Source organism: Balearica regulorum, chromosome 6, assembly GCF_011004875.1.
Source record: "Balearica regulorum gibbericeps isolate bBalReg1 chromosome 6, bBalReg1.pri, whole genome shotgun sequence".
In the NCBI taxonomy this organism is placed as follows: Eukaryota; Metazoa; Chordata; class Aves; order Gruiformes; family Gruidae; genus Balearica; species Balearica regulorum.
The window spans coordinates 18676364-18693986 of NC_046189.1; the positions used below are offsets into that span (position 1 = coordinate 18676364).

Below are 17623 nucleotides of genomic sequence, written 5' to 3' on the forward strand. Positions count from 1 at the left end.
CCGCTAGGATCCTTTGGAGATGGAAATCCATACAGTGCAAGGAAGTTATAACCTTAACTTTACTAGAAACCATTTATTCACATGAAAAAGACAGTGGCCCATGCTTTTGGATGACAATAGAAACATATATATATATATTTTATATATAGCGAACGTACATTTACCATCTCTTAAATAAACCGCATTCACTTAAAGGGAGGAAAGTGTTATCCTAGCTCAAAAGCAGTAACAGAGCCCCCCCGAACTCAATGAATTGTAAGCAAAAACTACCAGACACACTGCAGGTCCATTGCTGGTACTGTGGGAGAGGAAAAAAAGCACCTTTGGCGAGAAACACTTGAGAGTGGACAGTTGGATTTACCCTAGTTTCCCCTTATCAGGAATCTGCTCCGCCAAGCCCTGAAATCTCCAGTGGCCATTCAGTGTGTGGAGTTGCACATGAAAATGAAACTTTGAGTTCCGCAGGGTGGATGTGTCATGTAAACCAATTTACTTTTGCATTCAGATGGCAGGTCAGAGAGACCGGGATATTCTTTGTTTTTCTTCTTTCTTCCTTTTCTCTTGCTCTTTTTCTTTTTTATTTTTTCTTTTTCTTTTTTTTAAAATTTTTTTCCTTTCTTTTTCTTCTCTCTCTCTCTCTCTCTCTCTTTTTTTTTTTCCCCCTCAAAACAAGGGATTCCCAGTGAAATATTGAAGTCGATCTCTGTTCAGTTTCTTTTCTTTCATCCTTCGATTCTGGAACCAGATTTTAACTTGCCGGTCAGTGAGGTTGAGCATTCTGGACAACTGCAGTCTTTTCTCTTTGTTTATATACACGTTGAAGAAAAACTCCCGTTCCAGTTCTCTAATCTGATATTTGGTATAGGGACACCTCTTTTTCCTTGATCGCTGGGGAATTGCTGAAATTCAAGAGAGAAGAAACTGATTTATGCTGCTGCTACGAACATGCTCAGCTAGGAAGAGATCAGAGGCTTTGACAATATCCCATTGCCTGGAAAGCAGCCCTCTAGCAGTTAAAAAATATTCCTGGGGCTTTTACTCTCTGGGCGACTTAGCAAAAAAGCGAATATTTCCCAACTTCTGCTTAAAAGAGAGCACTTCGGGCAATACAGAGAGATATTTAAATGGGCTGGAAAAATTCCAAGTTTCTCAAACTCCTCTCACCCACCCACCACCACCCCCCCTCCCGCCCCAAACAAACGAAGATCTTAAGCTCTAAACCGAAGGCAGCTCTGAGCACTACCTGTGAAATCTCCCCATCTCCCCCCCCCCCGCCCCGCGCCGCCAAATCAACAATTTAATAACAATTAATATCCTCTTCCAAGAATACCTTAAGCCCACCTAAATTGGTTTCCTATCGTAAACACGCTTTACAACGGTAAAGGAAATCTTATAGGATATATAAAATCCTTTGGATGCTTATAAAATTGCACATAAAATGCGGCTTGACAAAGTGTTGGCCTTGTACTCTTGCCCCCAATTTACTACTGATACCTACCTGAACTGTTGCTCTTCTCTGCAACAGCCTCACCAGAAGGGGAATCGGTGTTGTTTGCTGGTGTCACTTTCTTCTCTTGGCTGGAAGGTGTTTTACTGCAAGTGCTGTTCTGGGCTTTCAAGTCGCCCTTGTCCGCGTCCCCCTCGCCCTCGGAGTGCTGCTGGTACGGGGGTCCGGGGGCTGTCTCGTAAAACTGGTCGAAGCCTTGCGGCAGGATGCCGTTCCTCCCCACCGAGCTGTAGAAGTTGGAGGCGGCGGGAGACGGTCCGTGGTGGCCGCAGACAGGGTCCGTTTTGAATAACATTTCCGTCCTCCTGTTCGCAGGCTGCAGAAAGTCTCTGTGCATCACCTCTTCAGCTGAGTAATAAGGAGCATAACTGCCCCTGTACTGCCATTTGCCGCGCTCTAATCCGTATTCCCTGAATGCTACTTCGCGCACAGGTTGGACATGAGGTAAATTAGAAGAATAAGGAAAAGTCATTTGACAGGACGACGATTGCGACAAAAAAGAGGGTTTCGTCGAGAAATCTGAGGGTGAGACGTAATAAGCGCACCCTGGCAGATACATATTGGATGTGCCGTGACTGCAATCGTCAAACTCAGTCATGTCTTCCTTTTTGCGATTGCAAGCAACCAGGAGGCTTCAATGCATTGAACAAGATCCATCTATTGCACAAGAGGGTTTGGACAGGATCAACTAAGAAAAAATCCCCACCGTGTGCTGACGTGCAATTCATCTTGATTGATTCTAGTGGTAATTATGTCACGTGACGCGATGTAGAAATGTCCTTATATCTATATCAGCCCCTCGGAAAGGCTCCTAAGATCTCTCCAAAGAGCCCTCCCAGCACGGAGAGACGAGCGCAGCCTTTGTACAAATATAGCCGGTTTTTCCCCTCACCCTTTCACCAGGCGATGAGATACACGTAGGTGGTGCGGCTAATCACCTGGGGCCGCGCCGCCCGGGCAGGCGCCTGCCCACCGCCGGAGCCCGGCGCGGAGCCCCGCGGCGCGCAGCCCCCCGCCCGCATCGCCGCCCGGCCCGCCCGGCCTCCGCGGGCAACGAGGGGCGAATACAAGCCTCCGTCGGGGAAGGTAGCCCGCGGGGTGCGGGGTGCGGGCTGCCGGCCGGGCACCCTCGGCTCGGAAACGTGATCGCTCCTCGTTAGCGGGAGCGATGCTCGCTGGCCGCCGCTCACGCAGATGATGAGCGGGAGCTGGTTCACTCGGGAAAGCCAAGTCCCATTCACACGCTCGAGCGTACGAGTGGCTCTGCCCGCCCGGCTCCAGCAATCCACAGTTGGCATCAAAATCGCTCACGGAATTCAAAGCCTGAGTCCCGATCACCTCATTTTCCCTCGCTTATAAGCCCAAACACTGCGCGCTTGTGTAAGGGCGCCAGAGACAAACTGCAATGAGAAATTCGCAAACAGAACATCTCTCAGTAGCCGGTTTTATGAAAGGCAGACACTTTCGGGCTCTTCTGGAAAGCAAAGGGCTAGGGCAGGAAAAGAAGTCCACCAAGCACGGTTTCCTTGGGAAGTAGGGCAGCACACAAAGTGACCTCTGTTCCCGTGCCTCCAACTCCCACCAAAATGTTCATTTTCATTGGAAGGGAAAAGCAAGGTTGGGAGCGGGCGACACGCACAACACCCGCCAGCCCCGCGGCCGCCCTGCCTTCGAGGGCTCATTTTTGCCAATTTTCTTTTTCTCCTTCAAATCTGATTTTACATAGACGAACACAGACCGGGTCACAAAGGCTGAAAAGGAAAGAGAATAAATAATACGCTCCAGCAATAGCCCTATGCTCGAGCAATTCCTCATTCCAGAAACGTTTGCCAGCTCTCTATGGGAATGCCTTTTTCCGCCACTGTACAGCATAGCCAGAGTAGCCCCGCCACATGCCGCTCTCCAAATAAACCCGAAATCTGGGCGAGCTCTCCACGCCGAGCAGGGTCGCCCCCTGCCACCCAGGCAGCCCCTGGGCGCTCCGGCCGGGCGGCAGGCCCCAGATCACCTCGAAAAAGGCAGCCTCCGAGTCCCACAGCAAGCAGAGAGCCCGGCAGGTAGGGATCCGGCCTCAAAGCGCCGCGGGCGAGTGGGGGGAAGGCCCGGGGGCGCCCCGGCTCTGCGAGGCGCCGGTGCCCGCGGAGGGCTCGGCCAGGCGCAGGCTGCGCGCCCCGCGGCCCCGCCGCGACAGGCGCCTCCTGCGCGCCCCCGGCTCCGCGCTGCGGAGAGGCTCGGGGGGCGGGAGCCCCGCAGCTCGGGCTGCGCCCCGCACCCTGCCCCCCGCCCCGTCCGCCGCCACCGGCACGGCCCCTCCCGCATCCCCCGGCCCCCCAGAGCAGGCGAGGGCTGCCCAAGGGGCTTCCACACCCCAGCCCGGCTTGCCCTTTCTAAAAAGCAAAAGACCAAAGCCAGGCAGATAAGATGAAAGTCCGTCACCACCCCCACCCCCCCCTTCTTTCCTTTTTTTCTTTTCTTTGTACAGTATAGTATTTTGTGCCTTGGTGCCTCGCTCGCAAACCACCTCAAACGCCACACGTTGCTCCCAGCAGATAGGCTCTCGCAAGGTATCACTAGAAATCAAGGCACAAAACCACCATTCCCTGCCTTTATCGGTAACTTTCGAGCCTTCTCGATTCTGCTGCAACACATGAACAACCTCCTAAAAATGATGCCTGCGCAGTTAAAATGGCTCCTGTGTCACTTACCACCCTGAGCTTGCAGCAGAGCAGGGCAGGGATCCGTTTGGATTGTGCCCCCAGGTTTCTCATCGCCTATCTCATCAGGAAACATGGCTCTGGGAACCTATGGAGCTTCATTTTCCTTACCGTTCAAACAACTAATTACGCCTTAGCCAGAATCCTTCACCTTCCTTTCGATGCAGCAAGCCTAGCATCAATTAAATTTTGGCGCAGGAGCCAACCGGTTTCGACTAATTCAAGTTCAAAGACATGGCGACGATTTGTTAATACGAAAACATCCCTTTTAGGAAGCAGTCCCTTAAAAAGCGATCTAATCTGGGGAACGTGAATACAATATCGCAGCAGAGACCCCGCTGGAATAAGGCAAAGCTGGGGGTCCCCGCCTGCCAGAGCATTTCCACCCTGGGGTCGGTTTCTAGCCCAGCTCTGAGCATTACGTATAACCCCCCCATCTTTTTTCTTTTTCTTTTTCTCTCCCCCCCTCCCCCCCCCTTACGCAGATTAAATAGCATCGAAACATAAATGCACATCATGTATAGAGTCAGGCAAATACTTTACCGTTAGGCGTCTTGAAACATCTGCAAGGGTTGCCTGGAATTACCAAGTATTCAGGTCCAAGTGACATTTCCAAAAGCCCACCGTGGAAATTAAGGCGACTTGCATAACATTCGGGTTTAAACACATACCCAGTCCGGCTGGAGAAGATGCGGTATTTTTGTGCCACCCAAGATAAGACACTAACTTGACCTTAACTTTGTTATGGCGCCCCTAGTATCTGGAGAACGTGAACAGACACTGTCTGGCAGCTCTCGTAAAAACCGACTGGAGAAGAGATTCTGAGTCATTTCATTTATTGCCACTACAGTTCTGCAAGAAAGCTTTTCCTCCCTGCCAAACTTTAATTATTTATGCTCTTTTAGGAAGCACAAAGGCATCCAGAGCCATTCCCAACAAGCCGAGTTGCGTTTGCAGCCTTATCAAACGAGGAGGAACGGAGAGCCCCCTCGGAAAGGCTTTATCACGTTTAGGCTGCGGTCGGAATGCAAAGATGTTTATGTTGGAGTAAATAAAGAGATGGACGGTCGCCTGCATGCTGCGGGGGGACGCGGGCGTGGGCGCAGCAAGCGGGTGCCCGCTGCTCCCCCCCCCCCCCCCCCTCCGCACCGCATGCACCCACAAAGCCGGGGCAGGGGGCGGACTACAGCTGGAAGGACACCCGAAATAATCCGGCCGGAGGGCGTGGGGTATATCCACCTCACTCGGGTGCATCTCCTGCACGCCCACCCTGCGTGGTGCACACGCGTGTGCACACATGTGCCCACGGGGCGGCTCAGGCGGGTGTGCGCAGGCAGAGCCGCGCAGGCAGGGCGCGCACCGTGCCCGCAGCTCTGCCACACGCGGGTGTGCCTGCCCACACGCCCGGAACGGCTGTCGTCGCCCGCTGCTTCAGAGGAACAGCTGAAACCTGGAGTGTGGGCACGCGTGAAATCGTGCACCATTTTCTCCCGCCTGTGTGTCTGTGCACAGTGTGCGCCCGCAAATATGTGCGTCTGTGTCGGCGCACAGACGGTTGCACACAACGGGCGCTGCTGAAATAAGTGCATCTGTGTATATACAGACACGTACGCACACACATAATACACATACTTTCGCATCAGACCGCATTTTAGATCCTACCTCCTCTGTTTTTTCTCCTTTCGTGGGCGATTTAGACTAGAAGCTTTACAATAAGCCATCGTCGTGGATCAGATACGTTTCATGAATAGTACATTGCCCTTCACGTCTTTTCATCCGAAGTTCCTCTTCGGATTTCACATCACCCATGTAGGAAAGGCACTGGTTGTACTGGGGAGGGTTAGGACGGGGAAGGGCGGCATAAAGGGTCCATTTCTCATGGGCTGTAGCCGACTGAATAGTATTCCATGAGGGAATAAGAAAAGGGGCTTTATCTGGTTTTTGCTTTTCTCCTGGCTTGCATCGTTGGGGTTGCTTCTAGGTTTTTTAATTAGGGAAACGCTGGTGAATGAAGAGACTTTTATTGTCCGCAATGCGTCAGCTCCCACCAGCACAGGGGCTGAACGCCTCGAAGATTTGGAGGCACCCAGGGGTGGTGCCTCTGGCTGTAGGTGGCTAGGTGTGCATCCCCGTCCCTCGGGGAGCTCTCACCCGGCGCTGCTTCGTCCCCGCTTTTCCAGTGACAGTCACCCCGCCATAAGCGGGGTGTTTTTTCGGTCTGCGTTGGGCAATGCGGTAAGAGTGGCCATTCTGGACGGCGAGAAATGCGCCTCCAAGTTGGGCTGGTTTTCCTGCTCCCTCCCGAAACACCACCCGAGCGTTACCTTTGGGTCTCTCTGGAAAGCTTTCGGGAAGATGGCTGCACTTCTGCCCTTCTAGAAATCCAGCCTTTACCTCCAAAATCATCTGGACCACTGCGCCTTTGCGAGCAGTGCTTGGAAGCAAATGCGTGGGTAGGAGCAAAGTTAAAATATGCCTCTATGAAATAATGAGTTTATTGCCCTCAGGAAGGCAATAGCCCCGTGTAAATAGGTAGCTGCTTTGTGTCCTTCCTTGAGGTTGTTTAGCCTTGTTGCATACGCCCCGAACAACCATATCTGAGACTACTTTATATACCAGAAAATAACGCAGGGTCTGCCAGCGTAATTATTATTACGCTTGGGAGAGGCAACCCAAGGTTTCGCGTGTGGAAACGCCTCTTCATTAGAAACAGATTTAGGTGAAAATTGCAGCCAAAAGGCGTTTTAATCCGGATCTAAAATTCTGTGAGGTTTTTTTTTATTATTATTTTCTGAAGTATCGGACCAAGGCAATATCCAGCATTTCCCCTGGCTCTGCAGCTCCGGCCAGCCCGGGTGCTCTGGTGCTGCAGGGGCTGGAGGCTACCGGCAGAGAAAGTCTGTCAGCAAGATGCGGGGAAAACCGATTTCATTCTCGTCTTAAAACAATAACCAAACGGCTTGGGCAATGCTCCCAGCCCCTCTGGTTGGATTATTCTCTGAGGTTTGTATCTGCGGGAAAAAAGCGAAAGCGTTCCCCCCCTTTCCCTCATAAAAACCTCTGCGGAAACGGCCATGGGGACGGCCTCACAAAATAATCAACCCCACCAAAACCTCCGGGTTCTCCCCTCTCCTGCGCCTGCAGCACCTCGGGGTGAGGGGGGGGACCCCGGTTCCCCCCCCAGCCCGGGCCCCCGCCCCGGCCCTAGCCGGCCGCGGCCTCGGCACCGCCCGCTCTCCTCCGCCCGTTTGTTTGGGGCAGCGCTTGGACAAGGCCAAAGTCAGCGGCGCTGGAAGGGCAGGGCCCGGCCCGGCCACCTGGGGCGGCACCGGCGGCGGCGGCGCCGCGAGGGCCACCCGTGCCCCGTTCTGCGGCCCCTTCTGCCGCCGCGGGACCCCGCGCTGCCCCGGCGGGCGGGGGAAGGGGATGGAGGGCCGCTTCTTCCCGAGAGGGGAACCTCTCCTCCGTGCCCGGGGAGCAGCCCAGCCCGCGCCCCGGGGGCGGCGCCCTCCCCTCCCCCGCGGCGGGCACGCAGGGCTCCCCTCCGCCCGCTCCCTTGCCGTCGGGGCGGGCGGCCGCAAGCGGAGCGGCGGGAGCGGCCGGCGCGGAGCCGGCGCGCAGGTTACGCGCGGGCCTTGCGCGGGTGTCACGTGCCCTCTCCGCCGGGCTGCGGCTGGATCTGAAGCTCCGAGTGGGGATGGGGGCGGGGGGGGGGAAAGACGAAAGAAAAAGGTTTATTTGTTAACCACTTTCCCCTATCGCTGCTCGAGCAGGTTATTCCAAACCACAAAACAAGCCGGCGCCGCAGGCTCGCCCTGGCGTGCAGGGCAGCAGATGAAGGGAGCAGCCGGGACTCACAGAGCTGACGTCTTTACTAGGCGTTATTCCTTTATTTTTTGCTGCAAAATGGTGTTTACATACAGATAAAAGAAATCGATTTTAGTTTAGCACCGCTCGTTCTCCGGGGAAAGAGAGGGTAAGAAGCAGGAGAAAAATCTATATAAAAGGAGAAAGTAAGGTAAAAAGCTGATAATACAGGTTTCCGTGCTGGTCCGGCTTGTCTTCTTCATTTTGGCTAAGAACTCAGCGTTTGCCAATTCACGCGTTTCGAGAGCTTGGCTTAACTGGTTTAAAACCCCACACTCCCCGCGTTTCACTCGCTCGCCGATACGCTCTACTCTAGGGGTGAACACTCCGGGCACAAGTTCATGCAGGAACGGGCGGACTCTGCTCTAGTACATAGAAAGCGCCTGCTCTCGCATTACTACTCTCTTCTTTTTCATCCGCCGGTTCTGAAACCAAATTTTAACTTGCTGATCGCTTAAATTCAGTCTGTTTGATAGTTCTTTCCTCTTCTGTCGGTTAATAAACTCATTGAGGAGAAACTCGTTTTCCAATTCAGCAATTTGTTGTTTTGTGTAAGGTTTCCGTTTCTTTCTTGATCTCCCCTGGGTGGGGCACCAAGGCAAACCTACAACAAACACGTCGATAGTTTAGTGGATCAGGTCTGGGTATCAAAGAGAATACGCAAAAAAAACCCGCAAGATAACAGGGCGGAACTAGGTCGGCAAATCGGGCAAAGCACATCTGACAGCACAATTTCTATCTACCTCCGAGTCGGATTAAGCGATTATCGCTCCGAATGGGCTACAGGGGGGTTACAAAGCAATTACAGGCATCTCTTAGAAAGCAAGTATCGCTAGGTCGCCTCTAACTAAAGCGAGATATTTAAGGCATACCATCCTGCACTGAAGGTCTGAGGCATGACTGGACTGCTGCGGGCTGAACTGTCAGGTTCAAGTTGACGGAATTCTTGATGTCCTCCTTTAAGCTGGAAGTGCAGGAATTCACTTCAAAAAGAGCAGCCGAGCCATGCAAACTTCTCTGCAGGCTCGAGTGGTCATACTTTACGGGCTTTAAGTTGGCTGCGTGAGTAACAGTTGGGTCATTTGCAAAAGATTGCCTCTGCCTGCATCTCTCCTCTTGTTTGGAGCTCGCATCGTGGGCGTAATATTTATTGTTGTCTTCCAGGCACTCTTTGTTGCCGTTGGAGCTGATGTTGATTGGAACGGAGCCGGGGAGGTAAGGCTGCGCCGCGCCGCTGAACGCGTGGCTCTGCGGCTGGGCTGCGCACGAACTTGAGCAAGTCCACGGGATCGAGCTCCGGGGGTAGGAAATGGTGGGCAGAGCCGCCAATTGACTGCCATTAGCCCGCAAATTAGGAAAATAAAAGGAATCTGGAGATTGCAAATTCAAGAGAGAACCAACGTAGCCAGATCTGTAGAGACTGCGATCACACATTTCCAACAAAGGACTTCAGCTGTTCTTACAGCAGTATTTAGTTACAACAGGGAATAAGCGGAAAGCCTGAAACGATTGGACGAAACTTTGCAGACAGGTTCTTCAAAGCCGGTAATTTCAGCACCGCCTCCAGCCACCGAGCCGCGGAGTCCCCCCCCTTTTTTTTTTTTTTTTCCTTCTTCGCCTTTCCCCCCCCTTTTTAAAAAGTCTTATGATAACACTTGAAATATGAAAATACAGAGCTCGCAAGGGGGAGGGGAAAGCATGGTCTCCGCTTCTATAAAAGTGGCCGGGGCTGGCTGGCAAAGCTGCGGCGCTAGCGGAAAGATGAGGGGAAAACAAACATTTGCGGAGTTGCCGAGGGGACGGGGCAGCCCCGGGCGCAGCCCCCGGCCCGGCGGTGGCCCGGCTGGCAGCACCCTCCGGGCCAGCCGCGCTGCGCCGGGCAGCTGCCGGGGCGAGAACTGTACCCGCGGTAAGAGGGTGCACCGCGGGCTGGGAATAACCTACCACGGCTCCTTCCCACGGGGGGGAAGGAGATGTGACTGTTCAGGGCACACGTATGTATTTCTGCCCCTGTGCAGACGAGTACACCTTGTGCGTGTGTGTGCGCGCAGAACACGTATTTTGTCCCTTTTATGTACACGCTTGTTTTAATTGCGAGCAACATGATATGTATCTGCATATGCTTGCAATTAAAATCTTAATTGATCCGATATTACCGGGATCGTCATTCTGCTACACTAATGACTAGTATTCTCTTAGGTCCGCACGACTGCCCTTTTTGCCCCTTTTACCGTTCATCTTCACTCCGAAGCGAAGACAAGTTTTTAAACAACGCTTCTAAAACTCGGGGTTTATTTCGTCTATTAAATACAATCCAACAGACATCAACAAATCCAGTATAACAACAGCAACAACACGGAATTACTTAAGCAGCCCACCGAGATAAAAAAAAAATAATAAATGCAATCGAAAGACTGCAAGAAAGAAAATGCCTGAGTCGGCTCTGCAGCAGAAAGGATGCGAGTGCAGCGGTGAGTAGGGGAGAACCAGCCTCAGCTGGGTACCCCGCTGCTGCCTCCCAAGTTGCGTATGAAGAATTTTTCTCCCCTGACGAGAAAATTATCCCTCATAGTGTTATTACCGTGTTATTTTTTGGTGTGCGTGTGTTATACGTATTTTTACATTTCTGGGAGATCTAACAAGAGCCCGGTTATTCCGTTATCTCTCCCATTTCCCCCGTAGCACCGGAGTAAGCACGAATACAACCGTATCTGAGGGCGTCCACACAGGAGGTTGCTCCTTGCCCAAACCACGCGGGTCGGGGGGCAGTGTATATCCCACGGAGGCGAGCCGAGGCCCCGCGTGCTGCACCCGAAGGCACGCGCCGTGGGCCAAGCGGCCGGTCGTCTCGGGGGGGAGCACCCCGCTAGAGCCCGGCCGAGCTCCGCGGCGGCCGCGGGCACCGCGCTCCCGGCACCGCCGCCCCGCAGCCCCGCGGGAGGCTTTGGGAGGCCCCTCCGCCACCCGGAGCGGGCGCCTCTGTCCTCGGGCTCTTTTCCAAGAGGATCTCCCCCGGTCTGAGCGAGCCCAGCTTCAAGCAGAGCCTTAATGCCCGGACCTCTCCACTTTCATTACCTCGGTTAAAAATTTGAAACTAGTTAACAGGTAGGGTTAATTTTCCGTGTTATTGTCCTGTTAATCATAGTTTTAATCTTGGTTTTATTTCTACGCCGAGATCAGAGACGCTGCCTCTCTTGACATTCTCCTAATCAAATTCATCTTTCTGTTTAATGGGAAATTGGGGTAAATTCTGCAGTAATTTCATTGCCCTGGAAGAAATCCTTAAATGACTGCTCTCTCCTAGACCACACAGGACCACACAAGCACCGCTGGAGGATATTACTGACCACTGCCTTTAATTTTTATTGTTTGAGTTATGTCTACCAATTGAATCTACCTCTTATTAGCTTACTTGTTTTCTGCTTTTTTTTCTCCCCAAGAGGATGGGTAATAGTTTCTTTTCCTAATCACCTTTTACGAAAAAGCTGATGATTTTCGGTTCTCAGAAGACAGAAGAAACATTTTGTGTTCAAAGATTATATTTTTGCCCGCAATAAAGACAAGGAATGGATGTGAGTTTCCAGTTACCGGAAAGAAAGGTGACACTTCAAACTAACTTTTATGGGGTTAGAGAAAACAGAGCTTTCAATTAATGCTCAACTCATCCGTAATTGCTAATTAATACCGCGAAAAAAAAGATGAAAACCAAAATCTGGAGTAGCTGGAGACATTCACAGCTGCGGAAAGCGATGTTTATGTTTATGTTTAAATCTGTAGGGAAAAGAACTGACAGAAACATCTTTTTCCAGGGTCGGCTGGCCGCTGCCGCGCTACGGTGGACTTGTGCTGTTTTTTCCAGCCACAGCCGGCTTCTGGGTTGGGGGGGGGGGGGGCGGCGTTTTGATGCCGCGGGTGTCCCCCTGCCTGTGTCTGTACAGGAAATATTACCGCTGAGGAGCAGAGCGACCCGGAGGGCTGCTTTCACACGCTCCTTCCCGCTCTTTTTTTTGTTTTGTTTTGTTTGGTTGGTTTATTTGTTTTTAAATAGGGAACCGAATCGGCCTGAACATCAGAGCTGACCACACGCTATAACTGCACCGGCATATTCTTCCAGTTTACGGATGAAGGTTGCTCTGCCTGTGACCGAGTGGTCTCCCTCGCTCGTTTATCACTCGGAAATGCGGCTCCTGAAGCGAGGTGGCGGCTTCCCCTGCCTATGCCGGGGGTTGTCCAGGAGATGGCAGGATTGCCTCAGACATGGCTGGGAATTCGCGCTGCCTGACAGGAGCCAAGCTCCGCCGTAGCCGCGGCGCAGGCGAGCCGGCCGGCCTGCAATGCATCATTGTGCCACTGAGCATTTGCAATTCAGTTTGTCGAGGTACATATTAATTATCTGTAATAATGCGCGCTGTATTTCAGGCAATTCATTATGCCCTTTTCTCTAACCACGGACGGCTGTGAGCGGCTGCAGCTGGGGCTGCGCGGCGGCAGCCCGGCTCCGCGCCCGCGGGCGGGGAGCGCGGAGCGGGATGCGCGGAGCGCCGGGGCCCGGCTGCGTCCGTGGGTCCTGAGAAGAGGCCGCGCTGGGGGCACGGGGATTTTGAACAACGCTCGTCAATGCCCCAGCTCCAGACTCAAGAAACCCTTTTAATCTGCACTGGTAGGTGGATGGGCTGATGTGCTCCGGCCACAGTCCTGGGCTCGCCTTCCTCCTGGCTACAGCTGCTGGTTTCTTAATGTTTCTGCACGGTACGAAATTAAAAGGCAACTCCTCTCCGTCAGGTACCGATTTGCCAGCCAATTTGGTTTTTCTCTTGCCTGGGAAGGGAGCTTTGGCCGTGGCAAAGGTGCGTCTTTTGAGAGCCTGGCAAAGCCCGGGAGGAGGAAGGGAACAGCCCGCGACGGCTCCGCGGCCGGGAAGCACAACAGCTCTGGCAGTGCCCGGCCTTCCGTCTGCGGGGGGGCTCGCTGGCCTGAAAAACTTCTCCAGAATTAATAGGACCGAAGTATGTGCGGTTGGGGGAGAGGAGAGGTGCCGGAGGTGGGGAAGAAGAATTTAAAACATTCAGAGAAAACAAGGCTATATTAGCAGAGAGGGCTGTTCCAGGTACTCGAATGATGTGCCCCACAAGTCTCCCCTTTTCCCAGAATCAAACAAAAATGCACTTCACGACAAAATATGAAACGCTCCGAAATTGACTTTCTCTTCCCCCCCCCCCCCCCCCCCGCCCCGTTCGGGGAAAAGAAACGCCTCAAAAGCCGTGAACGTGCAAGCGGAAGAGAAAGGGGAAGGAAGAGGGCGGAGGAGGCGGAAGATAACCCCCGGTGGAGCCAGCCGGTTGCGGAGCGAACGGAGGGGCGCCGCCCCGGGCCGGCCGCCCCCGCCGCCGCGGAGCCCCGCTGGGGCACCGGCAAGTGCCGGGGCTGGCTTGGGAGGGGGGAACAAAGGGGCGCAGGGCCGCCCTCGGCCGCCGGGCACCGGGCAGGCAGAGCCGGGCGCCGGGAGGAGAGGGGAAAGACAGACTCTCCCCTGCCTCGCACCCCGGGTATTTCTCGCCGGCGGCATTTCTTTCTCCCCAAACCCCCTTGCCCAGCGGCAAGGCGCTCTCGGATACGGCTTTCCATCCTTTAACGCGCCTCGCATCGTATCTGCCTCTCCTGTCCCAAGAACCGCGTCCCATAAGCGGCCTTGGGAAGGTCCCAGGCAAGCCTGGAGCCCGCGAAACGCCCTGCTGCAAAAAGAAGGCGAATTTCTTCCTCTCTTTTTATATATATCGAAAAGAAATCGTTTTATTAAAGACGGTTCAGGAACAGTTTGGCAACGTCGTTAACAGCTTGGAAGTTCAGCCCATATTTCCAACACAAAGTAAAAGCAGACTTTAGGACAAGAAAAGAAAAAGATATGGTTTATGGAGAAAGAGTCTTACCGTATGTCTTACCCACATACACTGGTAATCAAAGTGTTTAGAGCAATAGTATATTATAATAAATAATACTAGTTCGGAACACACACATTTTAATAATTAGACGAGGCACATTAACAGAGAGGATATCGCTTCTCTCTCCTGGTAGTTGACTAGCGTGTCTGATCACCCTGTGTATATCATAACATGCACACTAGGTTTAAAATAATAAAAAATCGACAAAATCCTGGCCTTTCGGCCTGTATAAATTATGGCATCCTTTGAAATTCCTTATTTATTGCTTCTGTCATTAACACCCGTTTATTTTTGTAAATTAAAAGTTAGCGGTGAACTTCACTTCTCCGACTAGGAGTGGGGTTTTTTTTTCGTGGGTTTTTTTGTTTGTTTGTTTGTTTGTTTTTTTTTTTTTTAAGCGCCGTGGCGTGAGGAAGGAGAAAAGTCTTGCGCTTGTCCTGACAAACAGGCTAGAGCGGGCATTTTACACAAGGTCTGCGCACGTTCATACACACCTCTGGAGCGGCAGCCTCTCCCCGGCCCATCAGTCCCGCCGAAAGCCTTTCCCGAAGTGCCCGGACTTGCGCCTCCGCGGCCGGCAGCACCCGCCCAGGCCCGAAGGGTCCCTTCCCGGGAACAGGCTGCTTCTTTTTCAACCCGGGGAATATGAAATCTTTCCACTGAAAACGAAACCGCGGCCAAAAAAAAAAAAAAAAAAAAAAAAAGAAAAGTTGGAAAAAAAGCAACCACCAAACCTGCGGAAGCGGGGAGCGCGGTGGGACATGCCTGGGACTGTGCTTTGTGTCCCGCAACAGCTCGGAGAGATTCTCCCTCCCTCGAAAAAGCAATTAAAAATCCGGCTGCAGACGTTACCCCTCCGTGCAATTCACAAATCTCTCCGGGTCCCGGTGGGCTCGGCGGGTTTTGGCAGCAACAGGGTGCTGCTAAGGGTCCGGCTTTCTTGCATTTTCCGATTGATTTTTTTTTTTTCCCCTTCACTCGACGTGTTTTGAAGTTTACGATACCAAATCAAAACTGACACTTTTTGGCACTGGCTGTTGCTCAGAGAAAAAAAAAATACAGAAAACCCCCCAAAGAGTTAAGCATTTAAGAAGAAAGTTATAACTGTAACCGTTCAACATATTTAAATTCGTTTATACTGGCCTAGAGGGAAGAAGAGAAAATATAATTAATATTAATATCATTATTATTTTCAAAAGGAAGAAACAGAACTATAATTCAAGGTTTGTCAGCACTCCCTTCCACTGATAGAAAAACGGCTGACTTTCATGGAAAACAATTCCCGAAATTTCGCCACCGCTGGAAGGAGAAAAAAAAAAATTAAATATATTTTCAAGTCTTTCCAAAAGTCTTTAGCTGGTCGTAAATTGAGTTTATATATCCATCACTGTCCGCAACTAATAGATCAAGATACATTGTCTTTCAGTTTGGAGACTATTTTCTTATCCTTCACCCTCCTGTTCTGAAACCAAATGGTAACTTGTCTCTCAGACAAGTTTGTGGCTGCGGATATCCTTCGCCTCTTGTCCTTGTTAATGAACTTGTTAATGGCATATTCATTTTCGAGTTCTTTAAGCTGCAGTTTTGTGTACGGCACTCGCTTCTTTCTCCCCCGCCGGTAGACACACATATCGGGCTGGTTTAGTGCAACGTCCCCTATTGTAAAAGACATTATGTGAAAAATTAGAATTTTATTACAGGCGTTTAAAGCTTAACCGATACTTGTCGGGCACTGGTTTTCACGGGGCAAATAAATAATGCCGGGTTGTTTACAGTTTATTATTATTTACACTGCCCCATTATTTGCACGTTAGTAAAGCACCAAAACCTTGATGGACTGTCATCACTTTTCAGGCATGCATCGCTAGCGAGCATGCAGGACGGCGGGGGCATTGGCTGGGGGGCCGAGAGCAGGTCGGTCCTGGCAGCGCACACACACAAATCGCTTTGGTGTGTGTTTCCCCGGGTTTGTTTGCATGTGGTTTGTGCCTCTGTGCCCTCACTACTCGCGGTCTCTTAAGTGCTCTGGGGCCGGGTCAATCGCCAGCCGGAGAGGCAGAGGAGCGCAAGCCTACGGGCCATCGTCCTGCGAACTGCAAACGCGAATACAAGCCCGGCGCCGAGGGAAGCAGCAGGAGAAGGAGCCCGAGGCCGCCCCGGCGCCCGTGGGACGCGGATCCGGGGCCCTGACGCTGGGTGGGGGTGGGGGTCTGGGGTCTGTCCCGCGGGGTGGAAAGCAGAGGGTGAGGTTTCCTCGGGGGTAGATGGAGGGGGAAGGGGGTGGGGGGGGAAGGAAAAAGGAAAAATCCACCGTGTCCCCTCTCTCCCCGCTCTGTGCGTGTCTGTGCAGCGTGTCCACCCCGGCAGGCCGCCCCTGCAGCCCGGGGGGCGGGGGAGGGGACGGGCAGGCGGAGGAGGCGCGGGGGGGTTCAGCTCAGAACGTTTCTCTCCCTCTCGTACCTGGAAAGGACGATTTCCAAAAGTGTGAGCTCTGTGTCTGATCTTTGGCACAGTAAACCTGACTATTCCAGCCATTAGCCAGAGTCCAAGACTGATAGCCCTCCATTGATATGTATGTTTCGTGTCTCGGTTCCCCAGAGCCAAACGTAGAGACCATGTCTATGTACCCAGGAACGTGCTGGTAGGGGGTTGTATAGCCCTGGTAGAAGGACACTTCCTTCGCCCTGGAGGAGACTTCATTGGCGGGGACACTCGTGCTGGTCAGACTGGAGACGTCCATGTACTTTTCCACGGGAAAGCCGCCAATGGAGGCATGGGGGGGAGACTTCAGGGCGTTTTGCTGGATCCCAACCCCGTGGGACATCCTGCAGCTATAGTATCCATTGCCAAAGTGATACCCATAGCCGAGCGCGGGGGCGGCGGCCGGCGCGGCGGAGCCCGGGCAGTCCTTGGCCGGGGGGTCGGGCCTCGCCGCCGCCCCCGAGCGCTCCCCTCCGCCGGCGTACGCGAACCCCGAGGCGGCGGCGGCGGCAGCGGCGGCGGCGGCCGCTCGGCCCGTGTGCGCCGCCCCGAAAACGGGCGAGGAGAGAAAATTACGGCACTGCCCGGGCGCGCCGCCGCCGCCGCCACCGCCGCCGCCGCCGCCACCGCTGCTGTCGCCGCGCAGTCCGTCCATCTCCCAGCTCGCTGCTTTGCTCATGGCCTTGCACATCGCGGGCGGCGGCGGCGGCGGCTCGGTCCCCGGCCGGGCATGATGCAAATGGTTATTTGCCTCCAACAGGTTGGATCCTGGCGGTACGTTTATAAAAACGAAGTCCAGGTTGGGAGGGGGGACGGGGGTGGGGGCGGCCGGCTTCAGATTAGTTTGCCGCAGCCCGGGGGGCTGCTCATAGGCTGCCGTCGAAACATGTGACCCTCCCGCTGCCCGCACTGCCCCTTTCGCCTCGCAGCCCCCCGGTCCGCACCGACGGCGCCCCCCCCCCCCCCCCGCCACTTCCCACCCCCGCCCCGCCGCTGCGCTCCCGCCCCGCCGCGGCCCCGGCGCTCGGGAGGGGTTGGGCGGGCGGTGGTGATGCCCCTCTGGGCCAGCCTCGCCCCCGTCGCTTTCATCCCCCCCCCTTCCTCCTGCCCGCGGC

At 53.5% G+C, this 17623-nt stretch overlaps 4 protein-coding genes and 1 long non-coding RNA gene across 5 annotated transcripts in view; 1 reads left to right on the forward strand and 4 right to left on the reverse strand.

The window, feature by feature from the left end:
• HOXD3 (homeobox D3) overlaps positions 1 to 4894 on the reverse strand; it is a 62091-nt gene extending 57197 nt beyond the window's left edge. The window contains exon 1 of the mRNA XM_075756531.1: positions 4765 to 4894. The gene's annotated coding sequence lies outside the window, so the exon portion shown is untranslated. The remainder of the gene's footprint in view (positions 1 to 4764) is intronic.
• On the reverse strand, positions 662 to 2355 carry HOXD11 (homeobox D11). The gene is made up of 2 exons (XM_075756539.1): positions 1499 to 2355; positions 662 to 899 (listed from the first exon to the last, which is right to left on the reverse strand). Exons 1-2 carry the CDS (start codon positions 2103 to 2105, stop codon positions 664 to 666), a joined length of 843 nt encoding a protein of 280 aa, XP_075612654.1. The 5' UTR covers positions 2106 to 2355; the 3' UTR covers positions 662 to 663.
• Positions 4895 to 8101: 3207 nt separating the features above from the next.
• Positions 8102 to 9522, reverse strand: HOXD12 (homeobox D12). The gene is made up of 2 exons (XM_010308083.2): positions 8961 to 9522; positions 8102 to 8692 (listed from the first exon to the last, which is right to left on the reverse strand). The coding sequence occupies exons 1-2, from the start codon at positions 9520 to 9522 to the stop codon at positions 8454 to 8456; spliced, it is 801 nt and encodes a 266-aa protein (XP_010306385.1). The 3' UTR covers positions 8102 to 8453.
• Positions 9523 to 9577: 55 nt separating this feature from the next.
• LOC142602344 (uncharacterized) lies at positions 9578 to 11918 on the forward strand. Its single transcript, XR_012836066.1, has 3 exons — positions 9578 to 9633; positions 10410 to 10559; positions 10771 to 11918. It is a non-coding gene; the product is annotated as an uncharacterized LOC142602344 (long non-coding RNA).
• Positions 11919 to 15432: 3514 nt separating this feature from the next.
• On the reverse strand, positions 15433 to 17199 carry HOXD13 (homeobox D13). Its single transcript, XM_075755752.1, has 2 exons — positions 16488 to 17199; positions 15433 to 15683 (listed from the first exon to the last, which is right to left on the reverse strand). Exons 1-2 carry the CDS (start codon positions 17197 to 17199, stop codon positions 15433 to 15435), a joined length of 963 nt encoding a protein of 320 aa, XP_075611867.1.
• Positions 17200 to 17623: the final 424 nt, after the last annotated feature.